This window comes from Littorina saxatilis, linkage group LG3, assembly GCF_037325665.1.
Source record: "Littorina saxatilis isolate snail1 linkage group LG3, US_GU_Lsax_2.0, whole genome shotgun sequence".
NCBI classification, from domain to species: Eukaryota; Metazoa; Mollusca; class Gastropoda; order Littorinimorpha; family Littorinidae; genus Littorina; species Littorina saxatilis.
Genome location: NC_090247.1, coordinates 21,741,190 through 21,764,761, shown reverse-complemented (window position 1 = coordinate 21,764,761; position 23,572 = coordinate 21,741,190). Strand labels below are relative to the sequence as shown.

General features: G+C 40.7%; 1 protein-coding gene across 2 annotated transcripts; it reads left to right on the top strand.

The window, feature by feature from the left end:
* Nucleotides 1-1,052: 1,052 nt before the first annotated feature.
* On the top strand, nucleotides 1,053-23,278 carry LOC138961865 (transcription factor E2F8-like). 2 transcript variants are annotated; one of them, XM_070333541.1, is made up of 12 exons: nucleotides 1,053-1,123; nucleotides 3,224-3,908; nucleotides 4,272-4,351; nucleotides 4,819-4,949; nucleotides 5,346-5,514; nucleotides 6,276-6,346; nucleotides 8,495-8,579; nucleotides 10,301-10,450; nucleotides 11,460-11,531; nucleotides 12,061-12,114; nucleotides 12,717-12,881; nucleotides 13,711-23,278. In XM_070333541.1, exons 2-12 carry the CDS (start codon nucleotides 3,226-3,228, stop codon nucleotides 15,096-15,098), a joined length of 3,048 nt encoding a protein of 1,015 aa, XP_070189642.1. In that variant the 5' UTR covers nucleotides 1,053-1,123; nucleotides 3,224-3,225; the 3' UTR covers nucleotides 15,099-23,278. The 2 variants fall into 2 exon arrangements, with proteins under 2 accessions (XP_070189642.1, XP_070189643.1); XM_070333542.1 differs by lacking the exon at nucleotides 1,053-1,123 and adding an exon at nucleotides 2,016-2,099.
* Nucleotides 23,279-23,572: the final 294 nt, after the last annotated feature.

Genomic DNA, 23,572 nt, shown 5'->3' with positions numbered 1-23,572 from the left:
TGATTAATAGCCAGTGCTAGTGTGTAGGTGTTTTGTGTGACATGCCCTTGTGTTACCATTGGATCGAGCTTATTAGTAAGTAAACTACCTGTAGGATTGAGCATATTGTCTTGTCTGAAAGGCATGTTGCTTGTCGGTGGTGCTTGTGTTTTACTATTCTATAACTAACATTACTACTATGAAAAAAAATGTATATGTCCACATTTTGTGGGTTCAACAGACATACTTATGTGTACTGTTAGCGTCATCTACAGGCACCTTTCTCAGTTACAATACTTTTTTTTTAAACCGGGAGATAGATCTTTTGTAAAGTAACAAAAATCAGGATTAAAAAGAAAACAGATAACAAAAATAATAAATCTGAGGTGACCTGTGTACAACTGGTTGCTCTTAATTTATCAAAATGCTTGTCATAGTTTACTGTCACCCGCAGACAATTTTGTCAGTCAAGGTACTAGAAAGAAACCAGTAAATATAGGTTATATTCAAAATTCTGAATTTAAGGAAGACCGGATAAAATGGATTTCATAATAAAATAGGCACCTTCTAAAACCACTTGCTGACAGGTTACCGATTATTTTTTCAACAGTGGTTTCAATCACATGCCAGCAAATATTTTCTGCAGGTTATTCTGTTTTTTTACTTTTTTTTAATTTTCGATTTTGTTTCACTTCGGACGTGTGGAAAAAAAAGTATGCATAGAAAAGCAAAACCCACGTCACAAGTTCCACCTTGTTGAGGTTTGTTTACTTTAGCTCGCCCCGACTGGTTTCCCGCGAGCCCGGAAAACCCCGGGAGAAATTTCGCGCAATAAATGCAAAATCATCACGTGAAGACAACGTACGGTGGTTCAAAGCGCTGTGTTCGAACCACTTATATGGACAAACGAGCTGGCTCAGACATGTTTTTCTACCTTAGCTAATGTACCTGCAACAAGCGCAGTACGGACATGCCACGATTCTGACCTTCGACCTCACCGCCTATTGGCGTTTTCTAGGTCATTGATGTCAATAACCAGCTCATCGACGCTTTTCATTGGTCTAGCCCGCGATGGGCGTGTAGCTGGCAACCAAAAGCGCGTCATCTCGCGCCAAATAGATCGACACTCATAATCATGCCTTCTGTGAGTATCTGCTACATTTATTCCAATTATTTGATTTCTGTGTGTTTTTTCGGACATCTGATTACATCTGTAGCTAGAGGAGATATCCATCTACTGTCCTGAATCGTCCAGTTAGTCTCTAGGACGCTGGGTATATCACTTCTGAAAAAAAATTGGGTGTACTTGTCGGTGACATCAGCACGGAGAGAGCCATTTGCGCGACGTCGGAAATCGAGCATTGTGGACGATTTATCCTCAATCGTTCCATAATTGTCCTTTTTAAGTTCATTTCAAGTAAGATTGATAACAGTACAACTAAGTATTTACATGTGAGTTCAGTATTGTGTGTGTGAACGGCGACTCTTTGCTTGGAATGTGGCTGCGATCACACGACGGCTGTGCGCATGAATTATTAGGTCACCTCCCGACTAAGTCGGTGTAGGAAGGACATTTTTGCAGATGCTTACAATCATTCGGTGTTGCTTGCTTAGTTTGTTTTTTTCTTATCTGTGTGAATGGTTTACCGACGTATTTCGTTTTTAATTAGTACTTAAAAATGTTTCAACCGGCCCGCCTACTCGGCCAGTACTGGAACACAACTTGACCATCGAACCTGTGCTGACATGTCAGTAAAACCTTTCGGTTCCCTGGTGATATTTGGCCTTTTCTGTTACATTTAACCATGGTTTGATTTTCGTTCAATTGTGCTTCGAAACACTGATCATTATTTTGGAGGGGAGACCTAGAAAACAACGCAGATTGTGAATAAGTCGAGGAGCCGTTAGCTGATCTGCTGTGTATCCATGTTCAGGGGCCCCGAATCGTGCGTCGCTATCACGCGCCAATTTCGAATAGCCTACCGCAGACGAGACGGGTTGCTGCGAAGTGATGCATGCGTTGTTCGCAGTTTTCTTTGAGCGGCTTTTGGGTACACACCTGTTGCGCTTTTCTGACAGTATTTACCAAACGTTTTCACAACTAGTCTTGTAAGACAAAGGTATGTGATGATAAGACTTGAATATTTGTGAAATTTGTTAATTCTGTCTGTTGTTTTGGATGCAAAACGCGATGTACAACATGTCAAAATAACGTAACTAGGCAATCGCGGGATCGTTGGTATGATTTACAGATTGGCTGTATAACTTCCATTTTTCAATGACAAGGGCTCGAAACTTGTGATAACTGCTGAAAATGTCTTTGTCTGTGTGTTGAAGATTTTAAATTGTCACAGGTTTCTTAGTTGTACTGGAGCCAAAACGGTAAAGTTCTAACGGGTCACGACTGTTTTGGCGGTAGATCACAGCGAATAACAGTCGCTAACGTACCAGTGGGATCGACGTCTTGTTTCGTTGTAAAACAAAACCTGCGCTTGTCTGTATTCCAATGTTCGTTGAATTTTCAGTCAAGTTGAGTCTGTGTTGGATATTGGTAGTAGTTTTTAGTGAATGACCCCTACAATGGCGGTACGCTTGCGGCTTCGTTTTCCCGCTTGTGGAGAGGGCATTCTCGGACATGTGGAATAGGCCATTGCCACTTCGCGATGTTTTCATAAGTGGATATGAAGTGTTACGGATTGGAAGGGCAATCTTTAGAGTGAGGAGGCTGTATTCTTTTGTTTAAAAAAAATGGCAGTGGGGCATTGATCTGATTTTCCTTTGACTTCACTTGTCTGGTCTTTTGAGTCCTGACTGTTTGCTTTATTTCTGAAATTTGTTCACCTTGACATCCAGATCCTATTTTGTTTAGCGTGCTTTAAATTCAAGTATTTGCCATTTGTCCATTTTTGTGTTTTTCTTCTTTTGATTGGTTATTGTAAGATTTTATTTTGCCTTCAGATTGACTTACTGACAGTGACAAATCAGCAACTTACCTTATGTGAATGTTACACTCAGTTTTGTTTGTATGTTTTTGGTTGTTGCAATTTGTCTATTTACTTATTGGGTGGGCCTCATGGCTGCATTGTAAGATTTTGCTGGTGTCATGGCAGGGATTTACTGGAAATTCATTGTTTACTCCAAAGAGGCTACGGTACTACAAGGAACCAAGTTAAAATACTTGCACTAGAGCACAAAAACTTTAGCAATGGACCATGTCTTATATTTCTCTTTGTGTCTGTTTCAGATATGGCCGATGTGGAATTTTTGCTAAAGTCTACACAGCAGCATCTATGTAAGGAACCCATTCCAGACCATGAAAGGGCAGGCGGTCTAAAAGTCTGTAACATCAACACGCACACCATAGTTCCAGGCAATCATTATGATCTAAAATCAAGCGTGGGTGTGAAGAAAGACATAATCCAGGGGAGACAGGCAGGGAAAGAAAACGGAATGAAGCGCTCGGCCTCCATGTCTGTCTCGTCAAGAGGCAGAAAACGGCCTGAGAAGAAAGACAGTTGCTGCAATGGCTGCTCTGGTTCTGTTATCTCGTCTTCATCATTGATGCGACGCTGCTTCTCGGACGCAGACACCTCTAGCGGCAGCAGGGCAAGTGAAGATGCAGAAAGTACCAGCAGCAGTTGCAGCGCTGGCACAGAACGTTCAGGTAACGACTCCCCTTCAAGAGAACTTCAGGGGGCGATGGAGGCTCCACCGTCGCCTACCGCAAATCTCAGGATGTTGTTTAGTGCCGTCAGTCCTGAGATTCGCAAAATGCAGCAGAGCCAGAAAGAGGAGCAAAAAGACGTGGAGGTCGGGGACGGATCTAGTCTGGACACGGAACACATGTCATCACAAGACAGTGACTATGGCAAGAACGAGCTTGGACATGGATCAAGGAAAGACAAATCATTAGGCCTACTCTGTTACAGGTATGTTGCAGGTCACACATGATTTTGGGTATCTTGAGAACTTAAGCCGAAAAGGACAGCAGACTTTTTTGTAAGCTCCATTGATACTGGTACTAGTAGAGAGTTGTCCCATGATTCATGCCCAGAATTTGTGTATGACTTGAGCACTTTTAATGTGTCCTAGTTCCTGTGTCTGCTATTTTTTACAAGCCAAGATTTAATCATATTTTTTTAATAAAAATCGGCGATACATATGGTTGTGGGCTTGTAGTTGTACAGTCTGTTACTACTGCATATTTGTTGGTGTGCTGATCTCTTTGATGTACAATCATTTTGTATTCTGATTTCACAAAACTAATTGTATTATTTTGTGTTGCATTTCAGGTTTCTGCAAAGATATCCTGAGTACCCAAACCCAACAGAGAAAATTGAAATCTGCCTGGATGAAGTAGCAAAAGATCTCAGTAAGTTTGTCTCAAGCTGCTTGTTTTCTGAATAAATACTGATGTATTGGGAAGACACCTATTCCCATAAGAGGCCTGATGGTTTTGTAACAACTAACATGGCTCATTTTCTACACTTTGTATACTATAAGTTGAACCAAAACTTGGCAACTTAAATTTTAATTTCTGCTATGTTACTGGTTGCATAACCTTCAGGTCCATTGTTCAAACTTTTGTATTTGTTGGTTTTCCCTGGTGCTGTTGATCACTTTATGAATATGCATTGTTTGGTTGTCATTACTTCAGTGGGGTAATTGTTACTCAGTATCTGTTTTTCTTTAGCCAATATGGGTTAATGAAATTGTGACAGCTGAAGCAATTTTGATTATTCTGTGAGTTATATTCTTTGTGGTTGTTAAAAATGCAAGAGCTTGCTACAAATTCATTTAAAGATTTTTTGCTTCATCCCCCAAATGCAACTGTTGCAGATGTTGAAAGAAGGAGAATCTACGACATCGTGAACGTGTTGGAGAGTGTGGAGGTGGTGAGTCGTCACGCCAAGAACAAGTACGTCTGGCACGGCAAGACCAACCTCAACACCACGCTGTCTAGGCTCAAGGTACGGGCATTTCACTTATTGTTACATTTCTAAGAAGAAGAACAAGAAAACGGTCTTTATGCTTACATCGCACTGTGGGAGAAATTTGGATAGCCCAAAACTTGCTGTAGGTTACCAGAAACACTCTGGTGTACACAAAATTGGAAGGTTTTCGTCTGTGCGTACCTCATTGTTTGGTGTGTGTCGTGCTCTCAAGAGAATTTCCACCCGCAACCTTTTTTTGTAAACATGTACTCCAAGCCCCAACCCTTTAAAACATTTTTTTTTTTCGAGAAAATTCAGGGAGCTGTGATTGTCATGATTTGCTTCAAACTTGCTGCTTATTCCTTTGCTTTGGTTTTGTACTTTTCAACCTAAAGACGCAGACATCTTCTCAATTTCTCGTCTCTTTTTCAGACTCTGGCAATCAAGGAAGGGTTTGGAGAGCAGATGGCGCGTCTGAAGGAGAAGGAGCTGAGTCGAGAGCTGAACCCAGAGTTGTGTCCCCTCACACCGGACAGGGAGTCCGACATCCTGACCCCTGGTGGGCCCAGTGATGACCCCCTCAATGAACTCAAACAAAAAGGTCAGTAGTCATGCTAATTGTTTACGACTCCTTCTGAGAAAAGCAATATTTATTTATTTTGGTTTGTGACTTATTACTTCTGATGAAGGTTTCTGAAAGTTTTGGGATGTTGTGAAATGTAACTTGTAAGTCACTTAGTAAGTGTGCAGTCATAAAGTGGTCTTGGTTATTTCAGTTGTATAATGCTGTTATGAAGTACCGAGATGGACATGAGTTTGGTTATTGTTGGTTTTGTGTCTATAATTGTATTGCCTAGGAAACGTTTTTATCAGGTATTTCCTCTTCAAACCATTTAAGGTATTAAAGTAGAACTACATCTAAAACTTTTTCCCAATTTAAACATTCTCAGCTATCATCCAGGGAATACAGTTATACCACAATACTGTTTGCTGTGTCTGCGCATTGCAATTCCTAAGGCCTAAAAAAAATAGGTGTGGTTACGGTAACCCGACCTACCCTATTTTTAGGGGCCGACCCTATAACTTTTTATTACATTTGTAACAAAACAAAACAAAACAAAATAAACCAGTGCAGAAAACGCAATAAAAGCGAAAGCGCTCGAGTTGCACACTTATTTCCCTGTCAAGTAGGTTTAATTTGTACACATTAGAAAAAAAAAGTTAAAAAAAAAAGGTGATTACCTACCTTCCTACCCTATTTTTTTGTTGGCTATGTTACCTTAACCACACTTTTTTTTTGGGGGGGGGGGCCTAACGGCACATTTAGCTAAAGGTTAAAGTTGGATGTACTTTATTTTGCAGGAGAGATGCGAAAGGACAAGTCATTGGGAATCATGAGTCAAAAGTTTCTCATGCTGTTCCTGGTGTCAAAGGTACAGCTGATTTTTCAATCTGTTTGACTCGGTCTTTGATAGCTGTGCATTTACATGTTTTTTCAGTTATACCTATAACCTGAGGTCCCTTTAATAGGGTGGTTAAGAACTGTACTTGTGACCCTGGTGTCAGGGGTTCTAATCCAGATTGAGAATGACATGGGTCAACAACTTTGTCATAACTCCAAGACTATCAAAGACCTTGGACTGGCACGGTTGGCCTAGTGGTAAGGCGTCCGCCCCGTGATCGGGAGGTCGTGGGTTCGAACCCCGGCCGGGTCGTACATAAGACTTTAAAATTGGCAATCTAGTGGCTGCTCCGCCTGGCGTCTGGCATTATGGGGTTAGTGCTAGGACTGGTTGGTCCGGTGTCAGAATAATGTGACTGGGTGAGACATGAAGCCTGTGCTGCGACTTCTGTCTTGTGTGTGGCGCACGTTATATGTCAAAGCAGCACTGCCCTGATATGGCCCTTCGTGGTCGGCTGGGCGTTAAACAAACAAACAAATCAAAGACCTTGCAGCTTGGTCATTCTGCCAGGCGGGTGATTTCATTTACACTAGGGTAGCTTTTTGATGCCGCTTTTCAGGACAAGATGTGAATTTACCAGAAGTGGAATAATACAGTAAAGAAAAGTCCTTCGTCTGATTAAATTTAACTTGCCGGAAATGTACAGCTAATGAAACTGAAAGGCAGACCTGTTTACCAGTACAATTTGGGCGTATTTTGAACGCCAAATTATTATCGGTACGCAAATACGCGACACACGCACAAAATACGCCTCAGAACAAGTCTAGAATACGTTTTCCGGTGTTGGTGTGCTGATTACGGAATGGTACAACTGGTTTCGGTCGAAGGGAGATAAGCATGACAGCGAGTCTTCAGCTGTGGAAACCTTGTTCAGTTGTTGGCACGTGCGATCGTCTGAATAATCGTGGCAAAATGAAGCGGAAAAATGTGCCAGTTTCGGATGACTGTACCAAGTCTAAACAGCAGAAGCAGCAGATTTTCTTGGATAAATATAAGAAAGAGCCAGGAATTGTGGAGTCTACTATGGGAAAAAGTCATGCACACTGCAAGTATTGTAAATCAGATTTCTCCGTTGCCCATGCTGGGAAATATGACATCGAACGACACTGCAGTTCCAAAACTCTGGACAAGGTTGCTGCAAAGAAATCCGCTGAAAGCTGCCAAGGAATTATGAAGTTCATTCCCGCAAAGCAAATCCTGCCAGAAGAAAAGGCTGTAGTCCGCGCTGAAGCAATGTTTTCTGAGATGATTGTAAACATGAACTTGCCACTGTCAACCGCAGATGTTATTTCACAAACTTCATCTTTTCATTATCAATCTGTTTGGAAGACACTGGTTATAATGCAATAAACTGACAGGTAAATAAAATTGTTTTATTCCTGTTGTATTGGAAGGAGTTAAATTCTGAAGGTGTTCACAAGACATGCTATTCTTAAACAAACACGTTTGTACTCACGCGTACATTTTCCCTAGCCCATATGGCTTTGCTTGCAAAGTACACCAACTTTTTGAAAAATACACTTAACTTTTTGGGAAAGTACTCTTGCCTCGGGTTTAGGGTAAACAGGTCTGGAAAGGAGTGTTATCACAGGTAGCACAGTCCATTGATATTTTTAATGCGTTTTGTCTTGTGTACACGTGTCCCTTGCATTAGACTAAGGCCAAAAAAACCAATAGGTGTGGTTACGGTAACATAGCCCAAAAAAATAGGGTAGGAAGGTAGGCAATCACTTTTTTTCTTTTTTTTACTTTTTATTCTATTGTGTACAAATTAAACCTACTTGACGGGGAAATAAGTGTGCGACTCAGGTGCTTTCGCTTTCATTGCGTTTTCTGCACTCGTTTACTTGGTTTTTCTTGTTGTTGTTTTTTACAAATGTAATAAAAAGTTATAGGGTCGGCCCCCAAAAATAGGGTAGGTCGGGTTACCACACCTATTTTTTTTTTAGGCCTAAGAGAAGTAATACTAATAGGCATTTTCTTAGGAAATTTATGATTCATTTTGAGTAGGAAATGCAATACCTTCAAAGCCAGGAATCATTGCAGCACAGTTTATGAAACATGATACGTAATTTGGTGCTTTCCTATTTTAACATCAACATTATTTTTTCCCTGCAGCCTCGAACAGTCAACCTGGATCTGTCGGCCAAAATACTCATTGGTGACGCCCAGCTTGATCGCTTGGAAAGTTCCAAGTTCAAGAGTGAGTAACAGTGTGATTTTTCTGTTTGCATTTTATATACAGTGGAACCCTCCTTTTAAGACCTCCAAAAATCTGACAAAATCAGGTCTTAACAAGTCGCGTAAGGCGAAAATACAATATTTAGTCAAGTAGCTGCCATTTTTCAGCAAGACCGTATACTCGTAGCATCGTCAGTCCACCGCTCATGGCAAAGGCAGTGAAATTGACAAGAAGAGCGGGGTAGTAGTTGCGCTAAGAAGGATAGCACGCTTTTCTGTACCTCTCTTTGTTTTAACTTTCTGAGCGTGTTTTTAATCCAAACATATATCTATATGTTTTTGGAATCAGGAACCGACAAGGAATAAGATGAAAGTGTTTTTAAATTGATTTGGACAATTTAATTTTGATAATAATTTTTATATATTTAATTTTCAGAGCTTGTTTTTAATCCGAATATAACATATTTATATGTTTTTGGAATCAGCAAATGATGGAGAATAAGATAAACGTAAATTTGGATTGTTTTATAAATTTTTATTTTTTTTTACAATTTTCAGATTTTTAATGACCAAAGTCATTCATTAATTTTTAAGCCACCAAGCTGAAATGCAATACCGAACCCCGGGCTTCGTCGAAGATTACTTGACCAAAATTTCAACCAATTTGGTTGAAAAATGAGGGCGTGACAGTGCCGCCTCAACTTTCACGAAAAGCCGGATATGACGTCATCAAAGACATTTATCAAAAAAATGAAAAAAACGTTCGGGGATTTCATACCCAGGAACTCTCATGTCAAATTTCATAAAGATCGGTCCAGTAGTTTAGTCTGAATCGCTCTACACACACACACGCACATACACCACGACCCTCGTTTTGATTCCCCCTCGATGTTAAAATATTTAGTCAAAACTTGACTAAATATAAAAAGAAGAGGGTCTTAAAAAATGGAGATAATTTTACATAGGTTATGAACAGAAAGTCTGAGAAAACAAGATCTTAAAATGGATTTTTTTTTTAAAAGGGGGGTTCCACTCTACTCCATTATCTCAATGCCGGAAAATTGGGGTCGCTTCCTCCCAGTGGAAAGCTAGTGCTGCCCAGGTGTCTGCGTGTTTAGGTGTAATCAGCCACCTGTACCAAAAGAATCGGAACAATGTTAGGGTTTGAGTCTGAAAAAGGTGACCTACGCTTCATGATATTACCAAACAAAAAAAGGAATTTGAGCAGGGTTTTCATACCCTTCTCCGGCTCTTGCTATCATGAAATAGTGATCATTTTTTGGATTCGAACATAAATATTACGGGGCTGTACTAGAAGTAGAACATGCTTTCTTGGATAAAAACACAAACTGCTGGTACAGTCTCGAGACCACGTGTTATTGTCTGGCATCTGCCTCGAGAGTCCGAGAACACATTCCCTCTTTCTCTTTGCTGGGAGTGGGATGCCCGCATAATTCCTCCGTACGGCAGTGCTCTTAGACACGCCTCATACTCAGACTGGATAAATGTTTTCTTATTATTTATAACACTCCATCACCTTTCCCCAGGACTGGAAATAAATCAGCAATTGTACAGAAATCATGACAAAATTGTCTCGGACAGTCTGCCATTTAACAAAAGTATACCCGAATCGAATACAGTTTAAAAGCATCATCAGCTTTAGTAGTGGAGGATCCCCTTTTGGATGAATGTGTTTTACATAGGCCTAACCAAATATTGTGAAGTTTGTCTTTATTCCTGCAGCCAAGATCCGCCGACTGTACGACATCGCCAACATTTTGACCAGCCTTGACCTCATTCAGAAAGTTCACGTCACGGAGATCAGAGGTCGCAAACCAGCCTTCAAATACATTGGGCCTGACATTGAAAAGCTGGACTCTGCAGAATCTAATAGTAAGCCCTCTTTGATTTTTTTTCATTCAAGGCCCAAAAAAAATAGGTCTGTTTACGGTAACATAGGGTGAAAAAATAGGGTCGGTAGGTCGGCTTTTTTTTTTTATTTATTTATTTTTTTTTTTTTTTTTTTCCTTCCCTCTCTATGATGTTTCACAGTTCATTTCTTCTCATCAATCCCTGTTTTTGCCTGTTGAAAAACGTTAATGATACTAAAACTCGCTGGATAGGTACTGATAATTTTCACCCCATCCTTTTCATGACAACATTTATCAAGCTTTACAGCTAGCGGGTGGCGAACACCACTGCGTACATCCATTTTGAAAGGAAGTAACACGAGTGACGACCCTTTACTCCTAACAGTACTTTGAGCTTACCTCCCTTCTGTCGTCTGCTGTTTGAGCGCAAACAGCTCTATTTTGGATGCGGGGTTGGTTTTTTTTTTTTTTTTTTTTCTCAGACGATCCAAAAAAAAGATTAGGGTCAGGCCTAAAACTTAGGGTCGGTCGAGTTACCGTAAACAGACTTTTTTGGGGGGGGGGGGGGGGGGGGGGGGCCAATAGAATTAGTCTGATTGAGTTTGGGATTCCATTGTTGGGGGGATTGTAAACGTAGCCCAGACGTACACACAATAGTCAAGGTCATTTTTGTTTTAGCTGCAGGACCACCTTTTCAATTCTTATTCTCCACCAACACTTCATAACCACATACTAACACACATATAAGATCATAATGATGCTATAAATACAATGTCTTTATAAGACGAGACCACTCGGGCTATGCCCACATGAGAAAACATTCTCACCAACACGTCGCCAGACTACTGGACATAATAGTAAATACTATAACAAAGTGATGCAATGAATACGACACACAACACACCTGTTTTGTTCACATGATAAAGATGTAAATGTAACACCACATTGCACATGATTATCAGCAGATCTTCTTGTCATTCGCCTGACATTACCAGCAGATGATGCTGACACCTTCTCTGTTGTCATTTCAGTGTGCTACACAGACGGCTGGCACCGCCCCAGTACACGCCACTCTTTGCTGGACTGTATACGCAACGACAGTGGTGAGTCACTTGACCAACCTCTCTCACAGCACATGTTTAGCAATGGACAGAAAAAAGCTTCTGGTTTAGAGTTGCTTATTGCATGATTTCCACAAGCTGTTGTCTGGAAATACTTCAATCCTCAAGCCGACAACTACGTTTTAGTTTGTCAGAAGAGAAATAAGCAAACATTAGACAATATGTAAATCTATTATTTTCTGTAAATTTTAAAATGCAACTTTTAAGTTTTATCCATTTTGTTAGTGTAGACAAAACAATAAATAGTGGGTATAAACTACAACTTTGCTGGCTGTTGTTAACTTCAATAAAACTGTTTTTGGATATCAGTAATTTTATGAGGTAGTCAAATGTCATTAGTTCAAATGTGTTTTCAATTTAGCATGGATATATATTTTTATTGTTTTGCTTTCTCTGCCTCATTTCTGCTTTTGAAAATAAGTCGATTGGTGATATAAACATTTACAAATTCTATAATTTAGCATGTGTTGATAAAGGGAAATAACCTAAGTGTGAAGTTTGCCTGTTTCAGCGTCCTTGCTTGTGAACAACACCTTCCGTCCTATTCGGCCTGCACTACCTACAGGTGAATAGTTTTCTATTACATCAATCTTGTCATTCTTATACTATTCTTTGATAATCCACAAGATTGTCAAATCGTGCAAATCTGCAGACATGAGCTTTGGGCAGGGATTTGTATACGGAGTTTATACGCATTTTCTTTGATTCTCATACATAAAATATTCCATTTCCTGATATCTCGGCTCCAGGACGATTGTTTTTTGTTTTTTATGTCTTTTTACTTCTCTTTTTGTTGATGCGCACAATAGCACCCAGTAGAGAACCTGTTTGCAGATCCAAGAAACGCTTACTATACGCCATCATGACACTACTGCTCACTCTTACTTTTGCTTTCACATATTAAACTATGCTATATAAAATGTCCGTTTCTTTCTGGACCCACTTCCTGGAGGGTTTTGGGAATGTACAGTTTTGGAAAACACGCTGTGGTTACTTTTTTACAATTTTTGAAATTGTCAGAGTTACTTCCCATGTTATTGGAGCCTGTGTCATTCTGTGGTGAAGACAAACGGTAGATTGAAAATTTAGAAGGAAACGCTGCGGTTCGCATTAATGTTATGTGCACACATTTTTTCTAAAGAAAAGTCCTCCGCTACTTTTGTGCAGAGACAGCGAGAGGATCCCTAAAGCAAGAGCTGTCGGACGGTTCCATGCCAGCGTTCTCCCGACACACGTCATTCGACCAGATCATCAAGGTGGTGGAGAGAGAACGCTCCTTGCTCTATGGCTGTGCCTCGGAACCCTCCAGCCCCATCAAGAAACTCAACTTTGGTGAGTTTTTCTATGATACACAGACCTGGGAACCCATACGATTTCGTCGTATTTTGTACGCATGATTGTCGAGAATACGATCAGTACGGTCAGTGGGGAAAAAATACGCCGAGAAAAATGTCTAGACTACTTTTCTTCACAAGCCCATCCCGAAGCCGATCCAGTATTTTGACACATGATTACAGTTTTTGTCAGTAAACATTGAAAAAAGCATTTGTTTTAAATGTATAGGTAAACTTAATTAACGGTGTGACGGACGCGTGTGAAACATGTTTTAATCATGGATGTTCAAATGCTGTGTGGAGTACGCTCATTTTTCTGAAAATACATCAAGTTTGTTTGAGAATACTCTGAGTGCAAAACAGGGGTTCCCAGGTCTGGATACAGAATCTTTAATTGCCCAAGGTTGGGAATTTGTGATGATGATGAACCTATGATCCGTAACAAGTCTGTTTACCAGAGGCTTTGTTGCTGTTTTGGTGTTGCTGTTGCTGCTGATGTTGTTTTTTCATAAATTCTTCTGTGTTTTACAGTTACTCCTATAGTCATAGCAGTGCATTGATTCTACGAAGCTCGTCGAGACCATTTGTTATACGTACTTTAAAAATAAGTCGTATACTGGGGGGAGGGGGGGGGGCTTGGCTTGGCTTGGCTTGGCTTAATGATGAGGTGAGGATGACAGGAAGGGTTAGAGTAGTGATGATCAAAAAAATTCATAAAAGAGTTGAATTTTGATTCCTTGCTTTTTTTTTTTTGTGGGTTCAAACCCACTGTCTCTATCAAAGAACGGGGACGAAAAAAGTCATCAATAGCCTAATGTGTTTTTCAGACGTAGAGGAGCTCAACCCAGAACCCAAACGCTGCAGCACCGACCCCCAGCTGGAAGCCAACCTGCAGTTCACTGTCCCGACCTCCACCCCCACCGCTGCTACCCACAACCTGCCCCCCACCGTCTCCTACAAGAACGGTCTCAAGTCCACCCTGCAGCGGGTCATCCCTCGCTCCGACACGGTCATCATCAAGGCCAAGAGTTTCTCGGGCCCCTGCGGTCAGAGCAAGGCCCCCACCCTCATCCCCCTGACGCAGGACCAGATCGAGGGCATCCTCCACTCCTTCAAGTGTCCGGTCAAGACCAAGCAAGACGCGTCCACTCAGTCCTTCCTGGAGAAGTCGCAACCACCCACGGGGACCGAGCTGCTCTCCCCTCCTGGCTCTAACATGGCGTTGCTGAACGAACACACTCCCATCGCTGGCACGGTCTTTAAGAATGCTCTGCCCACGGTGGGGGGCGTCGGTCGCAAGCGGTGCTACATCGAGGTGGAGGTGTCCGGGAACAAGGACAAACGTATTAAAGTTGACCTCACCACTCCTCCCTCCCCCAACCGCAAACCGGTCTGTGCAGTGAAGAGAGAAATCACAGAGGCTGCCAGTGTTAACGGCAAACCCAAGATGAAGTCTTCATCAACTCGAGCGCTGAGATTTCTGTCAGAGGAGGGTGACAGTGCTGTGCCCACGTCAGAGTCCACAGTGAAGGTGTGCCCGGCAAAGCCTGTCGCCACTCGCCCGCAGAACATCCAGCGTATCACAGTACAGGTGGCTAACGGCCCCAACGGAGAGAGCAGCAGCAACATCATCCACATCCCGGTGATGAGCGTCCCTCAGTCTGAGGGGAAGCAGAACAAAATCTCGATGGCCCAGCAGATGCCTGTGGCAAACCGCGTCATTCAGGCTGTGCCTGCCTCAGGCTTTGTGTCCAGTGCTGCACAGCAGCTGCAGCAAACTTACCTTGACACGCGGTCATCGTCTGCTGGTAGAGCTGTGACAGCTCTCACCACAGCCACCAATCCCCCCACCGTGCACATAGTCCACCCAAGCCCCGCCGCCGTGCCGTCCTCTCAGCCCCTCAACGTCATGGTGCCAGTGACCTTCAGCCCGCCCTTGACCCCATCGGACGAGCAGCCAAACCCCACCATGTTCACCTTCGCTGGCATGCCCGCTACTCAAGGTCAGCTGGCCTCTGCCTCGGCGTTCCACGTTGTTCAGAACACAGCAGCCTCCACCTTCAAGGTTATACCTGCCCCCCCTCTAGTCTCCCCCACACACATTCAGGTGTTCAATGTCATGTCTGCTCCCTCCTCGGTGGCCTCCATGTCTGCCTCGCCGTTCATAACACACTCCACTTCTGCTGCTCTGCAGGCCAGAGCCAGCAACGCATAAAGTTGTACAGACATTCTTATTTGCAGTGATGCCAAAGGACTTTATTGGATTCATCCGATTGTGCATGATGCATAATGTGCAGAAATTCTCATTGCATGCTTGCTAACATGGAAACTGGAAGTGCGAGTGCATGTTAAAAGACTGGTAGTTTATGCACAGGCTGAAATGATGAGGGAAAGTCTACAAAACTGATGAAGGATTCATGGTTTCTTTCACTTTGACTCGTTTAAGGGGAGAAGATGCTGCAAGAAACGCTTGTTTGGATTTGTGTAAAGGGGAGATAATGAGTTTGTGCTTGGAAAGCATGTTGGTGCAGCTAACTTTCGTTTACCTCGTTTTAGAGCGGTTTCTGACTGCTAATCTGTAGTTTTATCTCATTTGTGGCAGTTTGTTTGTTCGTTCATGGGCTGAAACTCCCACGGCTTTTACGTGTATGACCGTTTTTACCCCGCCATTTAGGCAGCCATACGTCGCTTTCGGAGGAAGCATGCTGGGTATTTTCGTGTTTCTATAACCCACCGAACTCTGACATAGATTACAGGATCTTTTTCGTGCGCACTTGGTCTTGTGCTTGCGTGTACACACGGGGGTGTTCGGACACCGAGGAGAGTCTGCACACAAAGTTGACTCTGAGAAATAAATCTCTCGCCGAACGTGGGGACGAACTCACGCTGACAGCGGCCAACTGGATACAAATCCAGTGCGCTACCGACTGAGCTACATCCCCGCCCTAGTTGCAAAGTTTTTAGTTGCAGACCTCAGTGCAAGCGAGCCTTGGCATTCAGCATGATATGACTGGGTTTTTCTGGGAAACGTTTCAGTTGACATGTGGTGCTGTTTTGTATCAACAAAAACAGGGAAAGTTGACATAATGACAAGGAGTGGTTTAGGTATGTATTACCAATGTGCCAATTCAAATACACTCACAAATGTCTGAAAAATTCATATTGTACATAGATGGCATATATGTGGTTGTTACATCTGAGTGATTGAAATACTTTTAAGACGATGGAGTTGCATACAGTACTTGGTAAATTATGCAAGTGCCATCAACCATTGATATTTGTTTATAATTATATTGTCTGTTTCTGAATGTGGTGATCGCCTCAGTAATCTGTCAAAGTTCTGGCACAGTATATGATAACACTGTCTTTAATAATTTATTCACACTGTTTCTGGGAAGCTCCAAATTTTGCATTCTCAAGTTCGAACAGTGTTGAGTAGAAAGAAATTGCCATCAAATGAACCGGTGACCGAGACTGAGATTCATACCAAATTTTTCTTTTCAAGATCTTTCTTCAATGCAGTAATTTATTCTTTTGATTGTGTACTTAGTCTATGGACCATTTCGAAGCTGGGTCCCAACCCAGGGGAGGAAGAGATAGCAGACTCTCTGTTTCAGCGCACCGCTAGCTAGACGCGTGAAGATTTTCTAAATGGTTACTAGGCTATACTCTTAAAGTGGTGGCACTGATACTCAGCAGTTGCCATAACACCTGAAGCAGACTTATTAGAGCAAAACATTATTATACCTTTGATTCAGAATTATCTCGGAAGCATGACTGTCAGTGTCAGTCTAGGCTTATATTGTGAGATCAATTCACCTAAATACACATGCATTGATGCAGTTATGATGCTAAAGTTAAATTATATTTGAATTATCAATTTACTTTCCTGAAGGAACTTATAGATCAAGTTCAGTATGCTAAGTTTTCAGTCCAGCTTTCCTAACCTGTTTGTAAATAATCAATGTATATTTATAAATATTTATTTTTTGATATGATTTAATATCATCCAGACATCAGCTTGAAAAACCTATTTGAAGTCCTTTCCTCTTTCTTTCATAATCACTTCCAATGATCTAACTCCTAAGTACGTTTATAAGAAGTGTACAGAAAAACAAAAATTGTTGATAGCAAACTTGTACAATTTGCAGTTTTGTACCAATTTTTTTTTTACTTGAAAAGTGAACAATATCTGGACTTGCACGCGATTTTATTATGACAGTAAAGCACATTCTATTTATTAACATGTATATTTTAATTTATGCTGTGGCTTTTAAGTAAGTATTTTAGTTGAGAACACACCTATGACTATTTGAGTTCCGACTTGGTAACACAATGAAATGAAAGTGTCAGACATGGGATTCTTCCGTAAATTTACGGAATTCCGTAAATTTTTAGGCTCCAGGGATCATTCTTGAGATTCGTGCAAATCCGCTGAGAAAATTTGGGGGTATATGTAGGTATAGACCCAAGTTTTTTGACCGGTCCGCTGATCGCGACGCTCCATTCCATACTATTCTTGAACGGTTGGTTCCTAAAACGGTCAGACTGTTGCTGGTCGATCCGTATGGGAACGCGCTCTTTGTCTCCTACAGTCACCGTTTCAACGTAGCTATCGGGGATTCAGTATAAGCATACCGTATGAGAATGATTCGGCGCCATTTTTACATCGCTTCGAGCCACCTGCCAAAATGATGAGGAAGCTAAAGCGAGACGAAACCGTTCTAGCCCGGGAAATTGACCAGCAGAAGTACAAGAAAAATCTCTGGAGATTCGACTGGCTCGATGAAGTTGTATCATTGAGCTGGAAAGACGAGAAAGGCCAGAAGACACAAGACGTGAAAGTTGGCGATGCTTTTGCTAAAATCAACTTGCCGTGGACTCTGACAAACTATTTTCTACTCATGGAAAACAGTTCTGCTTTAATTCAAGGTGAAGTAAAAAAAAAAATCAATTTTCTTTCATATGTTTCCCTGCTGTTTGAATTGTTGTTATTGCCATTGATATAGAAACTCTATGATTAAGCTGAAATATACATTTCAGGGCCATTTTTGTGTGTCTAAAACACTAAAAACCTTCAGCTTCTGGGGGCTTCGCCTCCAGACCCCGACCAGGGGCGTTGCCCCTGGACCCTACTGGGGGCCTTCTGCGGCCCCCAGACCCCCACCTTCTTTTTCCTTAATTATCACTTTTTCTGAATCCCATGTCTGAAGTGTGCGTTATCTGTATTATATGTTTGCCCCTGAAACCTTTTGCAATGGGTTTGTTTGGTAGTGAATGTTGTGGCTGGTTTTTGTGATTGCATAACTGAGTGAAGTTGAGGGAAAGAGAGATTCTGTATAATAAGAAACAAGTGTAGTCCTAAACTTTAGGAAGTTGTGATTGTGTTACGGTCAACGTATATCTGAAGTTGAAGATATTGCTTGATTGTCAGATCGAAGTTTTTCAGAGTAAAAACAGGATATCTGTGAGAAGTGTTTGATTGCTTCTGAAAGTTGCAAATTGTACAGACTTGAATCTTAAAGCTTCCACCCCCCGCGGGTTAGGGGGAAGAATTTACCTGATGCTCCCCAGCATGTCGTAAGAGGTGACTAACGGATTCTGTTTCTCTTTTTACCCTTGTTAAGTGTTTCTTGTATAGAATATAGTCAATTTTTGTAAAGATTTTAGTCAAGCAGTATGTAAGAAATGTTAAGTCCTTTGTACTGGAAACTTGCATTCTCCCAGAAAGGTAATACATTGTACTACGTTGCAAGCCCCTGGAGCAAATTTTTGATTAGTGCTTTTGTGAACAAGAAACAATTGACAAGTGGCTCTATCCCATCTCCCCCCCTTTCCCCGTCGCGATATAACCTTCGTGGTTGAAAACGACGTTAAACACCAAATAAAGAAAGATCTTAAAGCTTCCATTTGAAGTACGTTGAGCATGCAAGTAGTAGAACTAGAATTATATATTTTAACCTCAAATCGGCTTAACTTGCTTTGTTACTCGATACTCCCTTTAGTTTTCTCCACAAACTAGTAACTTTTCCTTTGTCAATGTGACTTTCTCTCTGTTCTCCCCGACCATGTCCGCTTTTGTCATTTTAGGGTAGTCTGATTTTTCTAGTGAGTGTTGTACAGTGATGTACATTTTTCTAGCAGCCTTTAGGACAATTGTCCTGAAGACTGAAAATCAATAGGACACAGTGTCCTGAGATTGCAATTTCAATAGGACAAAAACAAGACTCGTAAAACCGCATTTAAAAAGATTTTTCAGTTTAAATTCGTCCACCTTCCGCGACTGTCATGACTAGATACTCAAAGGATTGAATCACATTTCAAAGTTATTTGAACAGTTGTTGCTAATCTCTTTTCTTGCTTTAAAAAAACAACTTTCTCGCATATCTCTTGATTCTCCTTGTGTCCTGGTGCAGCAACAACGTGTTTTCCATTGGTTTAAACGATTTATTGCTGAGTCAATGAATGCACTCGAGGCACCATATGGGTTCGGTTTTCTTTTTTTCTTCTTGATCCAACTTGAGGATAAATTAATTCAAAGAATCAGATCCCATATGGTGCCTCGTTCACTCAACAAACTGGTCACACGCAGTGCATACTTTCGCTTGGCAAAACCAAAACCAGCTTTCCTCACGCAGTGTTTACTTTCGCTTGGCAAAACCGAAACCAGCTTTCCTCTTGAAAATTGAACAGTCCGCATGTCCGCTTCATTGTCAAAAACGATCGAACCCTTGACCACTTCTTCTGTAGGTTAATCGGACCTGTGTCCTGCTGGGGTTAAAGCTATAGGTCCTGGGGAAATTGGATCGGTCAGAGACCGGAGACCGACTAAAATGTACATCACTGGTTGTATATTATCTACTGTTTGTCAGTGTCACTTTGTTGTGTGATAATCTCTTCTTTGTCGCCATAGTAATTTATTAATTAAGCAGTACAAGAGTTGCTTGTATGAAGCAACATCAAAAGTTCTTCAGTTTCATGCTGATAAAAATGGCATGTATGATCTCTTCAATGAGAAAAGTATTGAATTGTGTTGTATTACATTCTGTCCAGTCTTATGTCTATTAGAGACGCTGACTTAATTTATTGTTACATCATATATGCATTCCTCTACATCATTTTTGTGTGACATTCATCTGTTCTAAAAATCTATGTGTGCATTTTTTCCATTCATCTGTACTTTTACACGTAAGTCTTGCATTGTTTTTTTATTGTGTGTTTTTTTTCCCCATTTTATTTTGTTTTAACCCTTTTTATTTATTTCCTGTCTTAAAAGTTACAAAAATGTGCATCTTTTAGCTCTTTTGTACTTTTGTTGTTAAGAATAACAAGTCGCGTAAGGCAAAATTACTACATTTAGTCAAGCTGTGGAACTCACAGAATGAAACTGAACGTAGTCCGCCGCTAGTGCAAAAGGCTGAAAGTGACGAGCCTGTTTGGCGCGGTAGCGATTGCGCTGTGCTTCATAGCACGCTTTACTGTACCTCTCTTCATTTTAACTTTTTGAGCGTGTTTTTAATCCAAACATATCATATCTATATGTTTTTGGAATCAGGAACCGACAAGGAATAAGATGAAATAGTTTTTGAATCGATTTCGGAAATTTAATTTTGATCATAATTTTTATATTTTTAATTTTCAGAGCTTGTTTTTAAACCAAATATAACATATCTATATGTTTTTGGAATCAGAAAATGACGAAGAATAAGATGACATTGTTTTTGGATCGTTTAATAAAAAAAATAATTTTAATTACAAGTTTCCGATTTTTAATGACCAAACTCACTCATTAGTTTTTAAGGCACCCAGCTGAAATGCAATACCAAACCCTGGCCTTCGTCTAAGATTGCTTTGCCAAAATTTCAATCAATTTAATTGAAAAATGAGGGTGTGACAGTGCCGCCTCAACTTTTACAAAAAGCCGGATATGACGTCATCAAAGGTAGTTATCGAAAAAAAATTAAAAAAACGTCCAGGGATATCATACCCAGGAACTCTCATGTCAAATTTCATAAAGATCGGCCCAGTAGTTTAGTCTGAATCGCTCTACACACACACACACAGACAGACACACACACATACACCACGACCCTCGTCTCGATTCCCCCCTCTATGTTAAAACATTTAGTCAAAACTTGACTAAATGTAAAAACCATCTTGGTTAACGCTGATAGATACATGTACACAATAGTGTGCTTTTAGGGATTTTTCTTTGCACGCAATTGCTGAATATTGGGCTGTTTTAAATTTAGTCAAGTTTTGACTAAAAGTTTTAACGTAAAGGCGGGAATCGAGACGAGGGTGTGTGTGTGTAGAGCGATTCAGAGAAAACTACTGGACCGATCTTCATAAAACTTGACATGAGAGATTCTGAGTATGGTATCTCCAGACATTTTTTCAATTTTTTTGATAAATGTCTTTGATGACGTCATATCCAGCTTTTCGTGAAAGTTAAGGCGGCACTGTCACGCTCTCATTTTTCAACCAAATTGGTTGAAATTTTGGTCAGGTAATCTTCGACGAAGCCCGGACTTTGGTATTGCATTTCAGCTTGAAGGCTTAAAAATTAATTAATGAGTTTGCTCATTAAAGTTGTCATTAAAATCGATTTTTCGCAAACAGATTTAAAATTGATTGCATCGTATTCTTCATCACATTCTGAATCTAAAAATATATACATATGTCATGTTTACTCTTAAAATTTGATCACAATTATAGATTAATTAATCTTACGATTAAAATTTAAGAAATCAATCAAAATTGATTTCATCTTATTCTTTATCATTTCCTGATTCCAAAAACATATAGATATGATAGGTTGTATCCAAAACAAGCTTAGAAAGTTAAGAAGAATACAGAAAAGCGCGCTTTCCTGCTTATCATAATGCACTAATCTGGCGTGTCAATATCACTACGTTTTGCACGTTGGAGGTGAGCGATTTCCTTCACGCGGGGATTGACGAAGCTGTACTGTCTTGGTGAAAAAATACAGTGCGTTCAGTTTCATCCCGTGAGTTCGACAGCTTGACTAAATGTAGTAATTTCGCTTCGCGACTTGTTATAATCTGACGTAATCAAATGTTACACTTCCTCACTTGCCTAGTTATGGCGTTGCACAGAAACGTACTTGTTGAAATTGTCACAGGTATCTGGTTGTGAATAACATTTGATGGAACATAAGTTGCATTTTTCTGTAGGCAGTTTAAGAGGACTGTTGTTTATACTTTGCCATAATTTGCAGTACAGTTTTGGTTTACCACAAACTGAGGTTTTAACTGTTGAGTTGCTTTAAGTTTTCTTCATGTTGTATTTTTGAGTCAGATTTTAAAACAGCACTCTGTGACTAGAATTGTACATACCTGTGAAGAAAAATGAAATTATTCTGTACCCTTGTAATTGCAACAATTTAATGCTCAACACTTTTTGGTAAGCTGCATATTTATTTTAAGGTAACTTCTGCATTCGTGGGCTGAAACTCCCATGTACACTCGTGTTTTTGCACAAGTGGAATTTTACGTGTAAGACCGTTTTTACCCCGCCATTTAGGCAGCCATATGCCGCTTTCGGAGGAAGCATGCTGGGTATTTTTGTGTTTCTATAACCCACCGAACTCTGACATGGATTACAGGTTCTTTTCCGTGCACACTTGGTCTTGTGCTTGCGTGTACACACGAAGCCACTAGCAGGTCTGCACATACGTTGACCTGGGAGATCAGAAAAATCTCCACACCTAACCCACCAGGAGGCCGTGGCTGGGATTCGAACCCTTGACCTTTTGATTAAGAGGCCGACATCTTACCACCACGCCACTGGGCCCCTCATTTTAAGATAACAGCAGTGGGGTATTAGATATGTTTGAGGTGTGAGCAGTAGGTTTTGTAATTTCTGGATAAATTTGCATAGATGTGTAATGACAAATTTGTGAGTGACATATGTTTGAGTGACTTGATGTTATGGACGTAGATAAGCATTGAATTGGACTTGTTTAGTCCGTGGTAAAACAATTAGTTTATGGTCCTGTCTGGTTGGTACAGAAATGACTGTAGCATAGCTAGTGCTGGAATGAAATGGATGTACACCAGTGATTGAAATGCTTTGTAAGCTGTGGTAAAAATGAAATGCCAAATTTGTGAAGTTATTGCACGCTTTTACAAAACTAAATGGGTGATGCAGTTTAAAGTGTTAAGAGCCCCACGTTTCTTTCACGTTTGTTGGACAAGATGTTGTAATTAGTGTATTGCATGGTGGTGTATTGTAAGGTGGTGTGTACTCGAGATTTGATGGTATAAATGATGCTTCAGTGGTATAAATGAATATTTAAAGATATGGTAGCAATAGTTGATATGATGTCTGCATTGCGTCTGATTGTATTAAAGGTATGCATCCTAAAAAGTACTGGCTGTGTTTGGAGAGTTACGTTTTAAGATGTGCCTGACTGTGTGTCTTCCCCCCGCGGGTTAGGGGGAAGAATTTACCCGATGCTCCCCAGCATGTCGTAAGAGGCGACTAACGGATTCTGTTTCTCCTTTTACCCTTGTTAAGTGTTTCTTGTATAGAATATAGTCAATGTTTGTAAAGATTTTAGTCAAGCAGTATGTAAGAAATGTTAAGTCCTTTGTACTGAAAACTTGCATTCTCCCAGTAAGGTCATATATTGTACTACGTTGCAAGCCCCTGGAGCAATTTTTT